Consider the following 15,730-nt stretch of genomic DNA (forward strand, 5'->3'; position numbering starts at 1 on the left):
TTACTCATGATGGACAAAATATTGACGGATTCCGGGCACCTGAAGAGGACCAACAATTATGGAAACCTCTATCGATTGTAGTGGCTAGGATCCGCCTATATCGATTGGAGGGCTAGGATCGACCTATAGAAATGATTTTACGGGCACAACCGATTGATGTTGTGTTCCATCACATGGACGGTTTGGATCAACCTATAACCCGCTATAGATCGGAGGGTTCGGATCAACCTATGAAAATTATTTTTGGGGCACAACCTATGTAGGCAGTGGCCCATCTAATGGACGGTTTAGATCATCCTATGGCACGGGTCATACCGTACATTTTAATAAAGTGAGGAGTGCGGTCATCAAAATACGGTGAGTAGTGCCATTATAAAATATGGTAGTGAGGACATTAACACTATATATAATTTGAAACCATCGTTGTTACTTGGATGTTCCCACGCGGGTCGGGTTCTACCGGAATTTGGGTTGGGTCGGGTCGGGTTAAGCTTTTTCAAAAATCGGGTTGGGTTGGGTTAGGAAAAATCAACCCGAATTGGAAATCGGGTCGAGTTGGGCTGTCGGGCAACCCGACCCGACCCGAAACCCGAATTTGGGTTCCATTTGAAGAAGTTTTGTATATGTGTTTTTCTTTTTCAACATTGAAATAGTCTCCACAGTCCACAATGGACGGTTTGGATAATCCTATGGTGCGGGCCATACCGTACTTTAATAAAGTGAGGAGTGTGATCATCAAAATATAGTAGTGCGGATAACATTTCCTTTTGTTAATTGTTAGTCCCTGTTTGGTTTGGATTTTGAGAACCGATTGTGAGTTAAAAACTGATTATTGGTGACTCACTATTGGTTCTCAAAATCCAAAACAACCCGGCTTGAGTTGAGGTGGTCAACAATTAGTACCATATCAAATCGGGTCAACCCGACCCGACCCAACCCGAATTGGAAATCAGGTTGGGTCGGGTTGAACCCAGTCAAGTTGGAAATTAGGAACTACTTTTCCTTATTCACTATGTGAGGGTCAAATTACGGAAAGTTTGATATTACGAATGCGGACACCTGTAAAAATATTGACGAATTCTGGGCACCTTAAGAGGAACAACAATTATCGAAACCTCTATAGATTGGAGGGCTAGGATCAGCCTATGGAAATTATTTTACGGGCACAACCTATTTATGTTGTGTTCCATCACATGGTCAGTTTAGATCAACTTATGATGTGGTCTTTACAATTCTTTCTCGGCTCGTGCATCGCACGGGATTTTTTGCTAGTATATATATATAGCAGAAGAGAGAAGGAGAGAATTATTTGAATTTCTCCCAAAATTCTAATAGAATTACACATCACTTTTTTTTACTTTTTTTAACAAAGGTACCCATTCGACCCACATATTTTCAATCCTACCCCCTCCTTTATGCTTTTTAACAAAGGCACCCATTAAAGCTACATAATTTCAATCATACCGTCCTTTATGCTTTTTTAATTATGGAAACCTCTATAGATTGGAGGGCTTGGATCAGCCTATGGAAATGATTTTACGAGCACAACCAATTGATGTTGTGTTCCATCACATGGACGGTTTGGATCAACCAATGACGTGGTTCGTACAGTTCTTTGTCGGCCCATGCATCGCAGGGTTTTTTTTACTAGTATATATATATATATATATATATATATAGCAGAAGAGAAAAGGGAGTCTTATTGTCCATTTAACACGTCAATGTGGATGATTTTGACGTTTTTGCCCATCCCCACATATCAGAACATGCTATCTATGTGAGGGTAAAATCGTAATCTACATCCGCAAAGTACCGACATAGGGTACCTGTCTATGACAATTATGGAAAAAAACTACAAATAAGAGGTAAAGACATATGACAATGATGAAAGAACTACTTTATATTACTCATGCATGACACTTGCAAAATATTGACAGATTTCAGGCACCTGAAGAGCAACAACAATTATGCAAACCTCTATCGATTAGAGGGCTAGGATCAGCCTATATCGATTGGAGGGCTAGGATCAACCTATGGAAATGATTTTACGGGCACAGCCGATTGATGTTGTGTTCCATCACATGGACGGTTTGAATCAACCTATAAAAAATCTTACCCCCCCCCCTCCTTTATGCTTTTTTAATAAAAAATCTATATGGTGATCTTAACCATCCGATTTAAGAGGAACAACATATTATGGAAACCTCTATAGATTGGAGGGCTAGGATCAGGTTATAGAAATGATTTTTGGAGCACAACCTATTTATGTTGTGTTCCATCACATGAACGGTTTGCATCAACCTATGATGTGGTCCGTGCAGCTCTTTGTCGGCCCGTGCATCGCACACACACACACACACACATATATATATATATATATATATACTAGTAAAAAACCCTTTGCCCTTTGCCCCAACCAATTAAGCATTAACCTAATGCTTATATGTATTTCAAATTAATTCTTTTGTTTACAAAACATTATTCTACTTATTAAGATTATATAATTCAAAATAGATTGCGATCGAGATAGTAGATTTCGAATACTCTGAATATAATCCAAGTGATAAGGGATCCACATGGATCATTAAAAACAAGCATAAGTAGATTTAATCCAAATTGGATCCGTTGACACCCCAAGTTCCTAGGGGGTGTAAATGGATATTCGAAAATTCGATTACCGTCCGCATCCGAATCCGTATAAAGCGAATATTATCCGGATCCGTTTCAAGCGGATATTATCCGAATCCGTTTATGAGATATCCGGCTCTTAGCAGATGCGAATCTGGTAAATGATATATCCGATCCGTTTAACATCCGAATCCAAGAAGTAAATAATTTTTATTTATTATTAATAATATCATTAATATTTATTTTTAGTAATGACACACTATCTTTTGTTTCTAAAAGAAAATTGAATTTTCTTTTTAGAAAAAAACAAAAACAAAAAGTGTTTTGGGTAGGAAATGAAGTTATCTCTCATTTTAAGGGCATTCTTGGAGTTTGACATGGCTTCTTTATGAAGCAATAAATGTGGGTTGTAGGATGAAAGAGACAAATGGATGATGGTGAATGAAAGAATATGTCATAGTTTCTAGAGAATTCTAGAGCAAAAGGCCATAGTCACTGATGGTAAATGGACGGCTCCGATCAATTTTTCAACTTAGGGTTATATAAAAATCCAAAATGCAATTAAAAGAGGGGATTTCTAAGGTTTGCAAGGAGAAGCAAGAGAGAGGATAAATGAGGAGGCTGAGACACCATCTTCGGCATTCCTTGGTGCCTCCAACCCCACCAAAATCCACCGTCGCCCCTCTCCACCTTCTCACAGCCACCTCCATCACCGATCCCTAACCCAATCCCCATCTCCATCCCCATTTCTCTTCATCTTCCACAATTAGCACTCGCACTTCCCCTGTTCAAAATAACCCAAACCTATTCCATCATATACATAAAAGAAAAAAGAAAAAACCCAAAGACCACTACCAACACCATCATCCATCCCCGCCGCCTCTCTCTGCCTTTGTTTTAAAAGGAAGAAGAGGATCTCATATATTTTCGGGTTTGAAAGTTAATTTTGTGAAGAAAAGGTAAATGTCTGGTTTTAGGGTTTGGAAAATTTATTCGAGGAGTAAGAAGAAGAAGAAAGATAAAGTGCTGCAATAAAATGTTCGAATTTACCTGATAAACGGATACGGATAATATCCGAATTCGAACAATATCCGACGGATACGTAATAGATATTAAATATCCGTCAAATTCGAATCCGAATCCGAATTCGGATAGTGTGTACTGTAATCGAATTCGGATATAGCCATATCCGATTCGAATTCGATCCGTTTACACCCCTAACCCCAACTCATACTAGGGTTTTTTGATTGGGAGATAGATATTCGCACTCCTGGTCTAAACTGTTACAGTTCCCAAAAGCTAATAACACCAGAGGAGTGGCTCTGAGAAGAAAAGGGAGCAAATATATCACTTCCCGGATTTATTTGTCCCTTGATTGCATGTGCTCAAATCTGCGACAATTTGAAAAGAAGCCTTCATGTTCACATAACCAGGCAAAAAAATGCCCACTTTCTTCTCTATGGAGGCAATCCAGACAAACACATGAATCCTACCATATCAAGAAATAATTTATAAAGGCTCTGTTTCTTTCTAGTAAAAATGGATGTAAATTTTGTTTTATGTTGTAAAAATGAACATAAAACAAATTTTACGTCCATTTTTACATGGTTAGCCCAAATCAAACCTTAGCACTGGTAAACAGTAAAACTCTTGGTCTTCCATAAAGAACTCCAACCCCGCCCAACCTTTCTAGAGGTCGATTTACAATGCGGTTTCGAATCTGAAATCCAAATACTGCTACTCTCGGCTTGTTGTGGGACCCGAATGGGATCCCGCCCAACCTTTCTAGAGGTCGATTTACAAGGCGGTTTCGAATCCGAAATCCGAATACTGCTACTCTCCGCCTGTTGGGGGACCCGAATGGGCGATGGGTCCCTCTGCCGCTGCTCTCGGAAAAGCATCAGAAGCTTCTGAGCTTTCTCCTTCCCTCTCATCGTTCCATTTACTGAAACATACACCAACGCGGGTATCACCCCTTCCTGCAAAACTATCTGACTGCATTGTTCATCGCCATTACAAAGAATTAGGAGACAAGACGCAGCTTGCTCTTGCTCAACTGGCTCACCCATATCCAAGATAGTTGCAAATCTGCTTAGAAGGCCCGGGGCCAATACAATTTCTTTCTTTCCTGATTTATTTGAAGCTAAGTTTATAAAGACTGCGATTGACTTCTCGGCCCATGTGTGGTCTGGGGCACCTGCCATTTCACAAATATCATTCTCAGGAATTTCTCGGTGAGGGAAAATATCAGGATATAGTATCTTTTTCTTATATTTTTTAGCGTTATATCAGGAAAAAATGATAAAATAACATTATTTAAAAAAATATAAATTAAGAGAAAACTTTAAAATAAAAAAATATCATTAAAATATTCTGATCTTATCTTGATGTTACCGCGGTAAATGAGAATAAGTGTTTATTTTTAAAATTATTGTTATTATTTCGGTCTTTTGTCGTTTTATCTTAATATCGCTATATTTTGAAAGGGAAATGATTTCAGCACAACTATGCTTTGATACAAGCGCTCATGTATCTTGTCTTTTAGCATTTAATTGTCACATAAGTGCTTTTAGGGGACCGTAAAAACCCTTTTACAGCTCTTTAAATATAAAAGACAAGAAACATGAGTGCCATGTATCAAAACATGTTTGTGTTGAAATCATTTCCCCTTTGAAAATATCAAAGATATTTGGGGCATAGGGCACCTGTGAGGAGTGATTGAAGGCCATTGACAATGCCGGCTGAGAGAAGGTGAGGGATGTTCGAGGAGTGTGTCGAGAGATTGTAGAGAGCATGCAATGAGTCGAGTTTGCATTGCATTTCAGAGTTGGTTTGAAGAAGTCGAACTAAGGAAGGGACAGCTCGACTCGATCCTATGATTGGCTTGGATTGGTCGAGACAAGAGAGATTGAGGTAGAGGGCAGTAGCGGATTCATAGGCATTGGAATTGAGGATCATCTTCTCCAACAGTGGAATTACTCCTGCAGATAACATCAATTCCTTGTTCCTGAAAATTGGAAAAAAAATAATAAGAACAAAAATACAGAGTTACTAGGAAAATAAGAGACTACTAAACTGAGAAGAATAAAAATAGCATAACCATTATCACCCAAAAATCCAATATTTCTTAATAAAAGGAGAGAAAAGGGCAGGTATTTCTCAGGGGTTCAAACTTCAATACACATTGCAGTGAAATCTGTCTGCTCTCATTTTTGGGAGCTTTTGGATGCCCTTGGCTTGATATTGGATGTGTTGCCAATGGTCCTAACGTTTGCACCAATGGAGTGGGTGGTGGCAGACTTCAATTTCTCATGCAAAGTCCGAACTCCCAAAGGACTATTGAATGATCGTCGGTATAAAAAATGCAAAGTCTGAACTCCCAAAGGACTTCGATTTTTCAGAAGCCGTTGGATTCTTCCTCCAGTGGCCGATGTTTCTGGCTTTCCGGTGGACTCCCTTATTTGTTCGTGCGGATCTAATCTTGACCAAATAGTGGAACACTTCGTAAATTTTATCGAATCAGGGTATCATGCTCTGGAAGGGTATGAATCTTTGGGGGTCCTTAAGATTTGCTACCGGAGGACACTAAGTTTGTTCGAGCAAGGCAACCACCTGGTTAGGCCTTAGCGGGCTACCCCCAGATCCCATTCGGGGTCGTTGGGAAGTATTGTGGATAGGGACACCAGAGCGAGGCGATTGGACTTCGGGGCCAGAAGAAACCCGGGCCGTAGATCGTCTGAGTTTAACCGTCACATGCCCTTGAATGGCAGCGATTAGATGTGCTCAAAATGCCATCGCAAAAACTTTGGCTCGAGTAATGTCTATAGGAAATGCTCAGAGCCTAAGACCAAACTGGCCCCAGCCACGGTTTGGAGGCCTAAAGTCGGCCCCTCTCAGGTTGACGTACATGATGATCCCTTGGCCCTTGAGATTCCAACTAGCCTGGTGGATGAGAGAAAGAAGAGTCTTAAGAATTGCCTCATCGGGAGTTTGAAATCTGGTTCTTGGTTGCTAGAAGATGTACGGGAGTGGGCTAAATGATGTTGGGGCCTGTCCGAGCTGCAAAAACATTTCTCCATCAATTCAGTGGACATGTTGTTTTGCTTTGAGTCGGAATCTCAGGCGACTGCTATTCTCAGGCGTGGAGGTGATGCTCTGGAGGGATACCTCTCCTCCCTTCAGCCTTGGTTCCTGGCTTATAACACGGGAGCTAGAACCATTAGGATTAGATTCTATGATGTTCCTCTTCATGCCTGGTCTACATCAACTGTGGAGATCGTCGGACAGCACCTGGGTCAGGTTGTCCAGACTCAGCTCTTTGGTAACCACGATCACTGTATGACTTTTGCCTCGACTTTGGTCATAAGCTCCCTTTGGAAATCTACCCCCCCATTTATTAATCTAAGAGTAGATTCCAACATTTATTCTATTGGAGTCAAGGTGATATCTAAGGATAGTATTAATATTATGGCGATGCCGGTAATTGGGGAATCAATTAGTAAAGAGAACTTGGATGTTTCTAAGGGACCCGATTTGCAAATATCCGATATTCAATCGCCGGCGATGGCTATCCCGCAGGTAAAGGTGACATTTGCTAATCCCGAGGGTCTTGACAACGGTAAGGAGCCGTTGGTGGGCCCCTGTTTGAATTTTGAAAAATCCACTTCCTCGCCTGGCCCAGGAGCTAACAACTCGCCTAGAATGTCAGAAAGCAGAGTTGCTAGTGTGTTGGGAAGGTTGGGTCAGACTGGAGGCAGGTCGGTACAGAAATCATTAATCGCTGTGGCACGTGGAGAGAAAGGAAAGGCTCTTCGTAAAGATATTGCCGATAGCTGTATTCTGAATTCAGAGAAGGAGAAAAAGGCCTTAAAAATAAAAAATAACAGATTTAATACGGAAATCAAAAACTCTAAGGATAAATGCCTACGTACAGGGAATGGTAATGTACCCCGTAGAAATACTATTCCGGATGTACGGGTGCTAGCTACCCGAGGTGGTCTCCCTGTTTTACAAGGAAACTCAAAAGTCTTTTTAAGAAAGAAGATCATAGGAAGAAGAGACTTGTTGCTGACTCTCAAAAGTTCCTTCGAAATTTTGACAACTTCACTGAGCCAGCTATGCCAGGGAAGGAAGCTATCCAAGGTGGCAACACCTCGATCGATCAGGACTTTTCATACGAGGCTAGAGATCTTGAACCACTGAAAGATCTTCGCTATAATGAAAAACTGGCAAGGAAGGAATCACCCACCCCATGCGAGGTTTCCCTTAGCCCGGTAAAGAAGCGATGGGCACACCTAAGGAAAGACTCCACCAGTAATCCCGGCATCGATCTCAACTTCTCTGAGACGTCAAGTGATAGGGATTTGCATCTGCCTCTCCTCGATCTCCCCATGTTCAGTAAAGTTTTAGAAAAGGGAAGACGCACTCGTCGGCACCTTTGGGAGGAGGAAAAAAGGGCCGTAATTAGGGACCTGGAGAATAGTCGGGATTGCCCGATTATTGAGGCCGCTGATCCCTCGGAAATGCTGGGATAGGAAGTAGACTAGCGAGCTGGGGAGCTCCTAGGGCCTAGTGGGGATTCTAAAGGTAAGGATAAGCGGATTGCTGATAGTTCAGAAGAGTCAGGAAGTCGTGAATCGTTCTCGGAAGAATTCAATGACTTGCTAACAATGGGAGACGTTTTTGGGATTGAATATGATGAAGATTTGGGGGCCACCAAAAACATGTTTCTAGCAATGGCGGTAAGAGACAAGGAAAAAAAGAGGTGAGAAGAAAAGAGGTTCAAAAGAAGATTGGAGAGGGGGCTTAGGCATTAAGTTATTCTTCCAATTCAGGCTTCTCATAACCTTCTGCTGTGAGTTTAGGATTAAAGGGAGGAAGACTTTTGTGTTGATTGTTTGGAAGTTTGAAGGAGCACTTTTAAAACTCTCGGAAGAGGCTGTAGGAGGAATGGTAGCATGAAAGGTTTAGGTTAGGTTTGAGAGAGTCTTTGATTCCCCTCTTCAGGAGTTGTCATGCCTTGATTAAGTTCGTCTCGATGAGTATTTCTGAGGAAGCAAGTGAGTGGATGAAATGATGAAGATCTTCACTAAAGCTTCAATTTTTTAGGCCTGGTTATATCTTAGGCAATACTCCGAACTAGTGGAGTAGTTGTATTGAATCTGATTCCCCTTAGCTTGAGAGACTCCAGTCTTTCGCTTTGGGTGATATCCCCTTTTGTACAATTACTTGTCCTCAGGCGATTTGGAGAGAAGAAGAATTCTTTTTGGTTGATTAGGAAGGAGGTTGGAAATGGTTTTCGGTTGGGGTGCCATGGGGCCTGTGGTTTTGTCAGGAATGGTGGGAGTTGACAGGTTGGATGAGCTATACCCTATCTTGATGTATTTATGATTACTTTTTCCTTGTTTCTTTTGATGGCTCAGGAGCATGCTCCTCGCCATAATACTATGTAAATGCAAGGCGGGACCCCTGGTCCCCAATGTAATCTTCATGGTATAAATATGATTTGTCACTTTTCAAAAAAAAAAATGAAAAAGAAAAGAAAATTTCTTTCAGGGCTAGAGAGAAAGCCAAAAGATGTTGAAACAAAGCTTCTGATGGATTAAATGGCATAAATAATGCTGCAAACTTGCAATCTAGTTGGTTGAGGTATTTGGGAATAAATATGTAAATCGGGTACCGAGTAAGTAATTTACTAATTTAATGGGGGTGAACATTCTAAGATAAAATCAGTATGAGCTCAAAGAGGGTTGTAAATATGCAGTCCTATGATTAAGGATAGTTTGGTAATAAACATTGATAAAATAGAGTAGCCACTTTGCAAGACAATGTGGCATTTTGCATAGTAAATTGTATAGATACTTAAATTGGTAGCACATTCACAATCCAACGAGCAGCAGCATTATGTTATACAGTGGCATAATTACTTAAATTGAATGGTTGCTTAATATTTGGAATCCAATAGGCAAAGGGACATTCTGTGGAAAACCATATCCTTAGGAGGGTTTGAAAATCGGACATTTGTTTTTCTACAATAAGATTCATATATGGTATTCATTTCTAAGACTTCTAAGTTTGTGTTATGTTCGGTTTCACAAAGTTAGGGTTTTAATTAGTATGGTAAAAAAATGAAGTTTTGTTATCATATGCTTGCTTACAATTTTAAATTGGATAAAAGGATGAAACCAAAACCATGGCTAACAACCTTATCTAACGAAAAAAAAGAGTCATGACTAGCAAATATTTTATCTACATTTAAAGTACGTAGTATTGGAAAAAGAAAAAGAAAAAATTGCATCTGAGAGTCAAGGATAAGTTGCTACATTTCCCACAAAACAAGCTGAAAAACTAGGGATAACAGCTGAGCACGACATACCTGTTATTGTTTACTGTAAGGTTGAAGAGAGCCATAGCTCCAATTTCCTGAGCCGTCTCATCCCCTTTGTGGACAGCTGACTTCAAAAATTGAACCAATGCTTCAACAAACCCATTGGCCCCCATAAAAGTCCTAGCTCCCTCATCATCCTTAAGCAAAAACCTTATCTCTTCCATTACTTTGCACTTTTCCCTGATATTTTCGCTTTTACCTAAAACACCCAGCAACCTTTCATATCTTTCAAACATATCCACTTCACTGTCCCCAGCTTCTTGGCAAGAACTATCAAAATCCCCCATCACATTTTCTTCAATCTTCTCTATAATAACACTTTCCTCCAGAGGAGCTACCTTAATTCCCTTCATCTTGCAAGACTCAATGCTATTCATGGATCTGGAATTCGCAGCCTCACACTCCGACAATGCCAGTCTCCAATAGTTAAGATCAAGAGACTCTGGAGGCCCGTCAAGAATAGGAATTCTATTCTGCTCGCACCAACTAGAAATCAGACCTTTAACGCAGTAATTTGGAGTTAAACAGAGATGAGAAAGCTGCTGCTGAGTTTTCGGGCAGGTGCTATGCCCATCGTTGAACCATTTCTCTATACAGACCCGCTCATATGTTTGACCAGATGAGATGATAACTGGGTCATACATGAGTTGCAAAGAGATTGGACACCTAAACTCCTCAGGTGGCACGGGCATGTTTCCTAATCTTCTATCATTTGTCTTGAAACTGAAAGAACCGAGTTTGGACAGCTGTCGGTCAAAAGTATGACCATGCCCAACCGGGCTATTGCCATCCTCGGACGAGCCCTGGATGGTGGGGGAACAAGGAGCTGATCCCTGGGAGTCATTGTCGTCTGAAAATTCACTTCTAAACAGATTGGAGTATTTTCTCATGAGGTGCAACAGGTAAGCAACGATGGATTCCTTCCGCTTGTCTTCCTCGACACGGGCTCTTTCAATCAGCCTCTTGAGAGCCCTTCTCTCTGCAAGAGCTGCTCTTGATGAAGTAATGCCTAGCTTTGAGGCAGCTTGGTGAAAGGATTCAAGCTTATTGTTTTCATTGGAATTGATGTAAAATTTTCTCTCCTGCTGGAGCAATGCAATCAATTCATCACCAACCTGTTTCTCGGACAGATCAAGTGAGAATACAGTTCCCTCAAGCTCAGTTACAATCTCCAGAATCTGTAACAAACAGGATTAGAAATCATATTTAAGTCAATTCATTTGGAAATAGAGAATGGTTAGAGATTACCATAAGCATTCCACAAAAGGCACTAATGCATTTTGGGCTACTTAAATTTTAGATTGCAAGTTTGCACACAGAGTGCACTCATGATCCAATGACATTGCCCGTTCGAACTAGCCCCCGGAATTCCGTTAGATTTAAAATTTCAATTAACGTAATAAAATCGAACTTTCTGTCTCCATTTTTCTTTTGTTTTTTCTCATTTCTTTGTTCTTTAACTTACGTTTACACTGGAATGAGATTTATTGAAGGGAGGAAATGAGGGTTAGGACTGAAACATCAGTATGGATAAAGATGGAAACAAGTAATTTTCCGTCTTTTTTATCAACAATATTTCTAGTACATTGGAAAACTGAAAACCTAATGGGAGATTAAAAATATAATCATTAGCAGAATTTTTGTTGTTGTTGAATATACAAATCCAAACTGAAATTGACAACAAACTCAAGGTCCCCATTATCATTGAGGTGAACACCTCTTACATCCATGGAAGCATACATAAATATGGGTGTTTATACGTTCACGTTAAAAGAAAAGGAAGGCCAAAAGAGAACTGATCTTCCATTTGTGTCAATAAAAGAATGTTGTCACCAGAACTAAAGACAAAAAATGATTTGAATAATTTCTCTAACCGAGTGAGGTATAGTTAATTTTAATGGTTCTGCCTAGGGAAACCTGTTTTTCTGGTGCTGATGGGAATACCCTGCATGAATGCGAGGTTCCTTGCCCTATTATGTCATGCTATTGGGAAAATGTTTCTAATATAAGGCCGAGGTCTCATCCATTGAAAGGCTGTTACTCTAGCTCATCAGTAACAAGCATAATCTGACTTTTACATCATGAATGATATGGAGATGCTTCGGAGTTGAAGGAAATACTGATGCAATGCAGAGATCAATAAAGAAGATTAAATGCTTATCCATTTTTAGTTCGCTTATAATTACCTGACAACCAATAGCCTGAGGGACGATGTCTTCAACACGCCGAAGACTCTCCTCAAGGGCACATTTTGTCTTCACAAATTTTAGAAGAACAGAATCCCCAGTTATAGCCTAAAAAATAAAAAAAGGTTATGTTAAATCATTGAAGCAAACAGTTCAACCACAGCCAAAATGAGATGAATACAATTAACAATGTAGCAACATTATAAAAATATTGCCCATCACCCAACAAAGTTCACTCACTTTTAGAGTCTCTATGAACTACTATATAGCAAATCTAAAAACTTAAATATTGTAGAATGAAACCAAATCATTATGAAAGCAACCATTTTTTTCATAATACAATGACTCAATGCTTATTAAAGCATGAAACTAACAGGAATTTTGAACAACATGTAGATTCAACCGGTAGAAATCAGCTTTAATTTAGTTAGCCAACTAAAAATCAGGTAACATAAAGAGTGAACATATTGCTAAGATAAATTGCCTAATGCCAACAGTTAAACTCAAAACATGAATAAATTAATAGATCCCGAAAAATCATTAAATCAGCCAAACATTGGCATAAAAGGTAAAATTGATCATATAAATTAATGAAAACAGTATTCTTGAAATCTTAAAGCTAGTGCAATCCAAAATGCTAACTTTAATGATAAGAGAGGATAAGGAAAGCACATAAATTTTGTTCTTTCTTCATTTTACCTTTCAGAAAAAAAGAAAGAAAGAAAGCACATAATTTATTCATCAAAACATAACCAATTCATCAAAGGGATGCTTGTGCCAACACAAGCTAATCAATACTACATAAAGATACTGATGCAAAGAAATTTTGATTTTACCAAATAAAGTTTGCTATAATCTGAGCAATGCTGAAGAAGATTCTTGGCTTTCTCAAGTGACACGTGTAAAGAACATAGGGCCTGCATGCCGGACCTGCTCCTTGGCCGTGCTGCTTCTAAGATTGGAAAAATCCCCAACACTTTACAAACAACCGCAGAAAGTTTTGTACACATTCCTCCATGTAACTGCATAGGTACACCTCACATCCATTAGCCACTTCAGCTCAGTTAAGGAGGTAGAATAGTAAAGCATCAAGTGACATGTTACTGAGCAACGATTATAAATGGTTCACAGTTTAAATATGATCAAGCTGTGGTTTGCAATAAAGCAGGACAAAAAGCTAGAAATTAGAAAGTGAAAGAAAATACAAGGCCACAATATGTAGGAAAAAGACTATTTATGAGAAAATGTATTTGTTGATAAGGAAAAACAATTGTATTTCTAGCCACTCAATTTTGAAGGCTACATAGCCAGTTCAGTTTAACACAATAAAACTGTTATACTTGGTTTAGATTGTGAGTTAGTAAACTACTAACAACTATGTCACAGTTCCATCCAGTCAATTGGCGGGTAAAGCCCCCTTCAGCAATTTTCTCACATCTTCAACCAAAGTTTCCTCGACAGTGACCAAAATTACTCCTGTTGCAATTTTTTATCTCTGTTAAAAGTTGTCAAGATTTTCCATATTTTTTAGTGAAATTACCGTGGTCAGTCCTCATCTCCATTCAAACACCATAAAAGCAATACTTTGATCTGTCAGCTCTGAAATTATCTTGTACATCCACTTCCTAATTTTCTCTCAGAACGAATTACAAAAGATTTTAAAATTAGGATCATAAGAGAACATCAGAGAAATATGTAGTGGTCTGAAATTACTAAAACTTTTATTTTGCAATATTGGCTAGAAAAATATAACCATCACGTACAAAAAGCATTTTAGGTTAGTTAGGCTTACGAGTACGATTATTTGTCTTTCAGCATATATGGTACTTGAATGCTGATACATGCATAAATATAATCTGCTAGGATAAAAAAGCATTAGATGATCAAAAAATGAATTACATAAATATAAACAATTTACACTTCATAAATAGTACATAAATAATTAAAAGAAGAAAGAAGAAAAATTAATTGTTTTCCTCATAGCCATAACTTGTTTTGGAAAGACAGAAACAATAGAAAAACATAAATAAGTTATACTATGTAAATAGAACATAAATAATTAAAAAGAAGAAAAAAGGAAAAAATAATTGTTTTCCTTGTAGCCCGAAAGACAAAAACAACACATTTCTGTTAAAAGGATTCAGTTGTTATTATTCCATAGCTTTAATTCCCATTTTCATCATCATACCACCCTGATCTGAACACAATACTTAACATGAAAGACACACAATTAACCACACTGACCCAAAAGAAAAAAGAAAAGAAAAAAACTAGTGGTGAATTTGAAATGGACTTTGATTAACCAACAAAAAGAGACCAAGATTGAATTTTGATAACTACCCTATGCATACTACTCATATGTACATGGAGAGAAACATAAGCAGAGAGGCAATGTGTAAAAACCAATGGAGACACTTCCCCTATAAGAAAAAAGGCAAAAAAGAAAAAAAAAACATTTTCATGGTTTTAGACCAATTATTACAGTCAAAATATTAAATTACCATTGTTACCTTAGCATCGCTAGCTGCAAAAAGATTTTCTTCAACATCCGCAACATCCATGATTCCAAGGCAATAAAACTATCACAATTGTACTTCAGCTGAAATGGGAATTACCAGGTTTATTTAGTAAAGACAGAAGACAAAGAATTCCCTCTTCTTCTACCATATAGATACCAAACATTCCTAAGAAGTCTCAATCTATTAAATTAAAGGGCAGAACAAACAATGGCAAGAGTGATAAATGCAATTAGATTAGACATTTCGGAAAAAACTGTTTGATTATAATGTGGAAAACGTCGGGAAAAATTCAAATAGGACAAATGAGAAAAGCGACAGATATCAGAATTCCAACGGAGATGCCGGGGAAGAAGAAAGGGAAATTTTTATTTTTTTTCAAACTACATCAATCACGGCACCAAAAACTCAAGACATACAGAAAATTTTTCCAAAGAAAATATAGAGAAAACTTCGAATATTTAAAATAAAAGGAGTTAGGGTTTCAGTATCAAAATCTTACCGGAAAAGCCTACGATTTCCCAGGGAGGTTTCATCGAAGAGAGGATTTTGGTTTCCAGAATTTCCGTGTAAAGAGATGTTGTGATAAACGAAAGTTGGAAAAGGGATTTTAGTTTTTTTTTAATATGGGCGGAGATAATAAGTGAAGTGTTTTTTTTTGGTCGATGATTTTTTCGTCCCCCTGTAGGATTATGCGCTCCACTGTTAGATTGATTTGACGTCATAAAGCGTTAAAGTATGCCCACAATTCAAGTTGACAGGGGGGCGCATAATCTTACAGTGGGGCGAAAAAATCATAATCCTACATGAGGGCGATAATCTTGAAATATGATTAAAATAATAATTAATGTATTGAAGAAATGTTCTGAGTTATCGCCGCTTTTGTCTCCCGATTTACCGGCCGACTATTTTCGACTTTCTCGTCTGTCAGTTAGCAGTTTTGTCCTTTTTTTTTATAAATGACGAAAATAGCCTTCCGAAAGTATTGGAGTGTCTAAGATAGCCCGGGAAGA

The 15,730-nt window shown here is 38.6% G+C and overlaps 1 protein-coding gene across 2 annotated transcripts; it reads right to left on the reverse strand.

The window, feature by feature from the left end:
- Window positions 1-3,964: 3,964 nt before the first annotated feature.
- On the reverse strand, window positions 3,965-15,394 carry LOC143860408 (U-box domain-containing protein 45-like). 2 transcript variants are annotated; one of them, XM_077371014.1, is made up of 7 exons: window positions 15,220-15,392; window positions 14,712-14,800; window positions 13,038-13,223; window positions 12,202-12,309; window positions 10,004-11,193; window positions 5,334-5,635; window positions 3,965-4,825 (listed from the first exon to the last, which is right to left on the reverse strand). In XM_077371014.1, the coding sequence occupies exons 2-7, from the start codon at window positions 14,760-14,762 to the stop codon at window positions 4,254-4,256; spliced, it is 2,409 nt and encodes an 802-aa protein (XP_077227129.1). In that variant the 5' UTR covers window positions 14,763-14,800; window positions 15,220-15,392; the 3' UTR covers window positions 3,965-4,253. The 2 variants fall into 2 exon arrangements, with proteins under 2 accessions (XP_077227129.1, XP_077227130.1); XM_077371015.1 differs by lacking the exon at window positions 5,334-5,635 and having other exon boundaries at window positions 4,609-4,825; window positions 15,220-15,394.
- Window positions 15,395-15,730: the final 336 nt, after the last annotated feature.

The sequence above is a fragment of the Tasmannia lanceolata genome, unplaced genomic scaffold (genome assembly GCF_043159265.1).
Source record: "Tasmannia lanceolata isolate RefF3 unplaced genomic scaffold, GAP_Taslan_0.1 ptg000037l, whole genome shotgun sequence".
Classification (NCBI taxonomy): domain Eukaryota; kingdom Viridiplantae; phylum Streptophyta; class Magnoliopsida; order Canellales; family Winteraceae; genus Tasmannia; species Tasmannia lanceolata.

Coding starts and splice junctions, on each gene's coding strand:
- LOC143860408 (XM_077371014.1), bottom strand. CDS start 14,762: ATGGATGTTGCGGATGTTGAAGAAAATCTTTTTGCAGCTAGCGATGCT. Junction 13,224..14,711: donor TTGCAGCTAGCGATGCTAAG/GTAACAATGGTA, acceptor GTACCTATGCAG/TTACATGGAGGAATGTGTAC. Junction 12,310..13,037: donor ATTATAGCAAACTTTATTTG/GTAAAATCAAAA, acceptor TTTATTTTTTAG/GCTATAACTGGGGATTCTGT.